This window comes from Arachis duranensis, chromosome 5, assembly GCF_000817695.3.
Source record: "Arachis duranensis cultivar V14167 chromosome 5, aradu.V14167.gnm2.J7QH, whole genome shotgun sequence".
NCBI classification, from domain to species: Eukaryota; Viridiplantae; Streptophyta; class Magnoliopsida; order Fabales; family Fabaceae; genus Arachis; species Arachis duranensis.
In genome coordinates this window covers 83,040,590-83,042,159 of record NC_029776.3, presented here as the reverse complement: position 1 = coordinate 83,042,159, position 1,570 = coordinate 83,040,590, and the positions used below count along the sequence as shown (strand labels likewise).

The 1,570-nt window shown below is 35.9% G+C and overlaps 1 protein-coding gene across 1 annotated transcript; it reads right to left on the bottom strand.

The window, feature by feature from the left end:
- Positions 1 to 474, bottom strand: LOC127747654 (TMV resistance protein N-like; the record flags this gene model as incomplete). Its single annotated transcript, XM_052261772.1, has 1 exon — positions 1 to 474. A coding segment is annotated over exon 1 (408 nt), but the record flags the coding sequence as incomplete, so codon positions are not given.
- Positions 475 to 1,570: the final 1,096 nt, after the last annotated feature.

The following is a 1,570-nucleotide window of genomic DNA, read 5'->3' as shown; positions in this document are numbered from 1 at the left end:
CTCCTCGTGCACCGCCATTGCTTTCTCATAACTGCCTCTCTGATGCCGCACGTCACCGGGATCCACCAAATAGAAAATCGGCAGAACAAACTGGCCATAACGTTGAGAGCACTCCAGTAGCTTCACAAGTTCCCTCAACAAGAAAGAAGTGTCAGCATAATGCTCTGAGAACACAACGATGGCAATCCTGGAGCTTTCAATTGCCCGAGCAAACGTTTGCTGGATTTTGTTGCCACTGATAAGATCCTCAAGATCCATGAAGGTGCGGATTCCTTTTTCACAGAGAGCTTTGTGGAGATAGCCGGTGAAACCGTAGCGAGTTTCAGGGCCTCTGAAGCTGAGGAACACATCGAATTCCCATTCCTTCAAGGTAGAAGAAGAGTTGCCAGATTCTTGCAGAGTGGCCATTGGAGCTGTTTTAATGTGAGTTTGGTTTTCGGTGTCTGGGTCTCAAATCAATGGAATCATTTTTAAAATAAGGTTCGTTTTATAACGCACCATGTAAAACAATTGGTTTAGGGAAGCTACCTTCTTGTTTCTTGTTTAGTCATCATGCAACTTGGAATCTTTTAATATACAATATTTGTGCTTAGTCCAACTTAGCGGCAGAAAATATATATAAAGAATCAGAGGTTCTTACACTTCACAAATCACACTACTCCTCACCTTCGTGGTGGTTTTCCTTGTACGGATGATGTATTTTTTATTCATGTTCTAGAGAGCAGAAAATATGGTGCTTGATGCACTCTACTCATATGTAATTAACTCCAACTCCAACCATGTGTCTCTGCATAAGAAACTAAATGTTTTAATAAAGGTTCAACTTAGTCACTAAAATTTCAAATGCAATTTAGTGTGATCTTTAAAAGGGAAAATGTGTCAATTAAATCTTTATGATTTTTTTTTATGGCAAATTCAGTAACAGTTAGTCAATCTTACTATTATTTTCTTGTCATTTTTCATTCCTAATTAGTTTCAACATAATTACATGGAACACAAGTTTGACATGGAAACTTATATAGGTATCCTATAAACTACAGGTCAAATATATTGTCCATAGAAGGTAGGCCCTTCCACGCGGTTTAGATAGGTGATACATTCTAATAATCTAACGTAATAGTTAGTACTTAGTACATTCTTACATAAAAATAACTTACTTTCTTAGTTGGCTCTACCCTTCTATCTTTTCCTCTCTTCACTTATCTTCTTTTAATTTTTAATAGATATATTTATTTGATTTACTTCTTTTGCAACTCATATTTTATGACACTGATTTTTCTCTTTCTCTACATCAAGTTTTAGTTGGAGATTATTACCGTCACTATCTTTATTGCCAATTTTTATGTGATTCATGATATTTTGGTACAAATTGCGACAACAAAATGATCCAGAATATGTCACTCAATTGGTAAATTCATGTAACTATTTGTGATTGATGGAAGCTGAATGTTGTTCCTCTTCCATGTACTGATTGTTAGTTTCACTATCTAGTTCTAACTCCTCTGCATAGTCGTGCAAATCATGAAGATTTTCCAAGAGCTCAACTACATTGGGGAAAATATTTAAATAA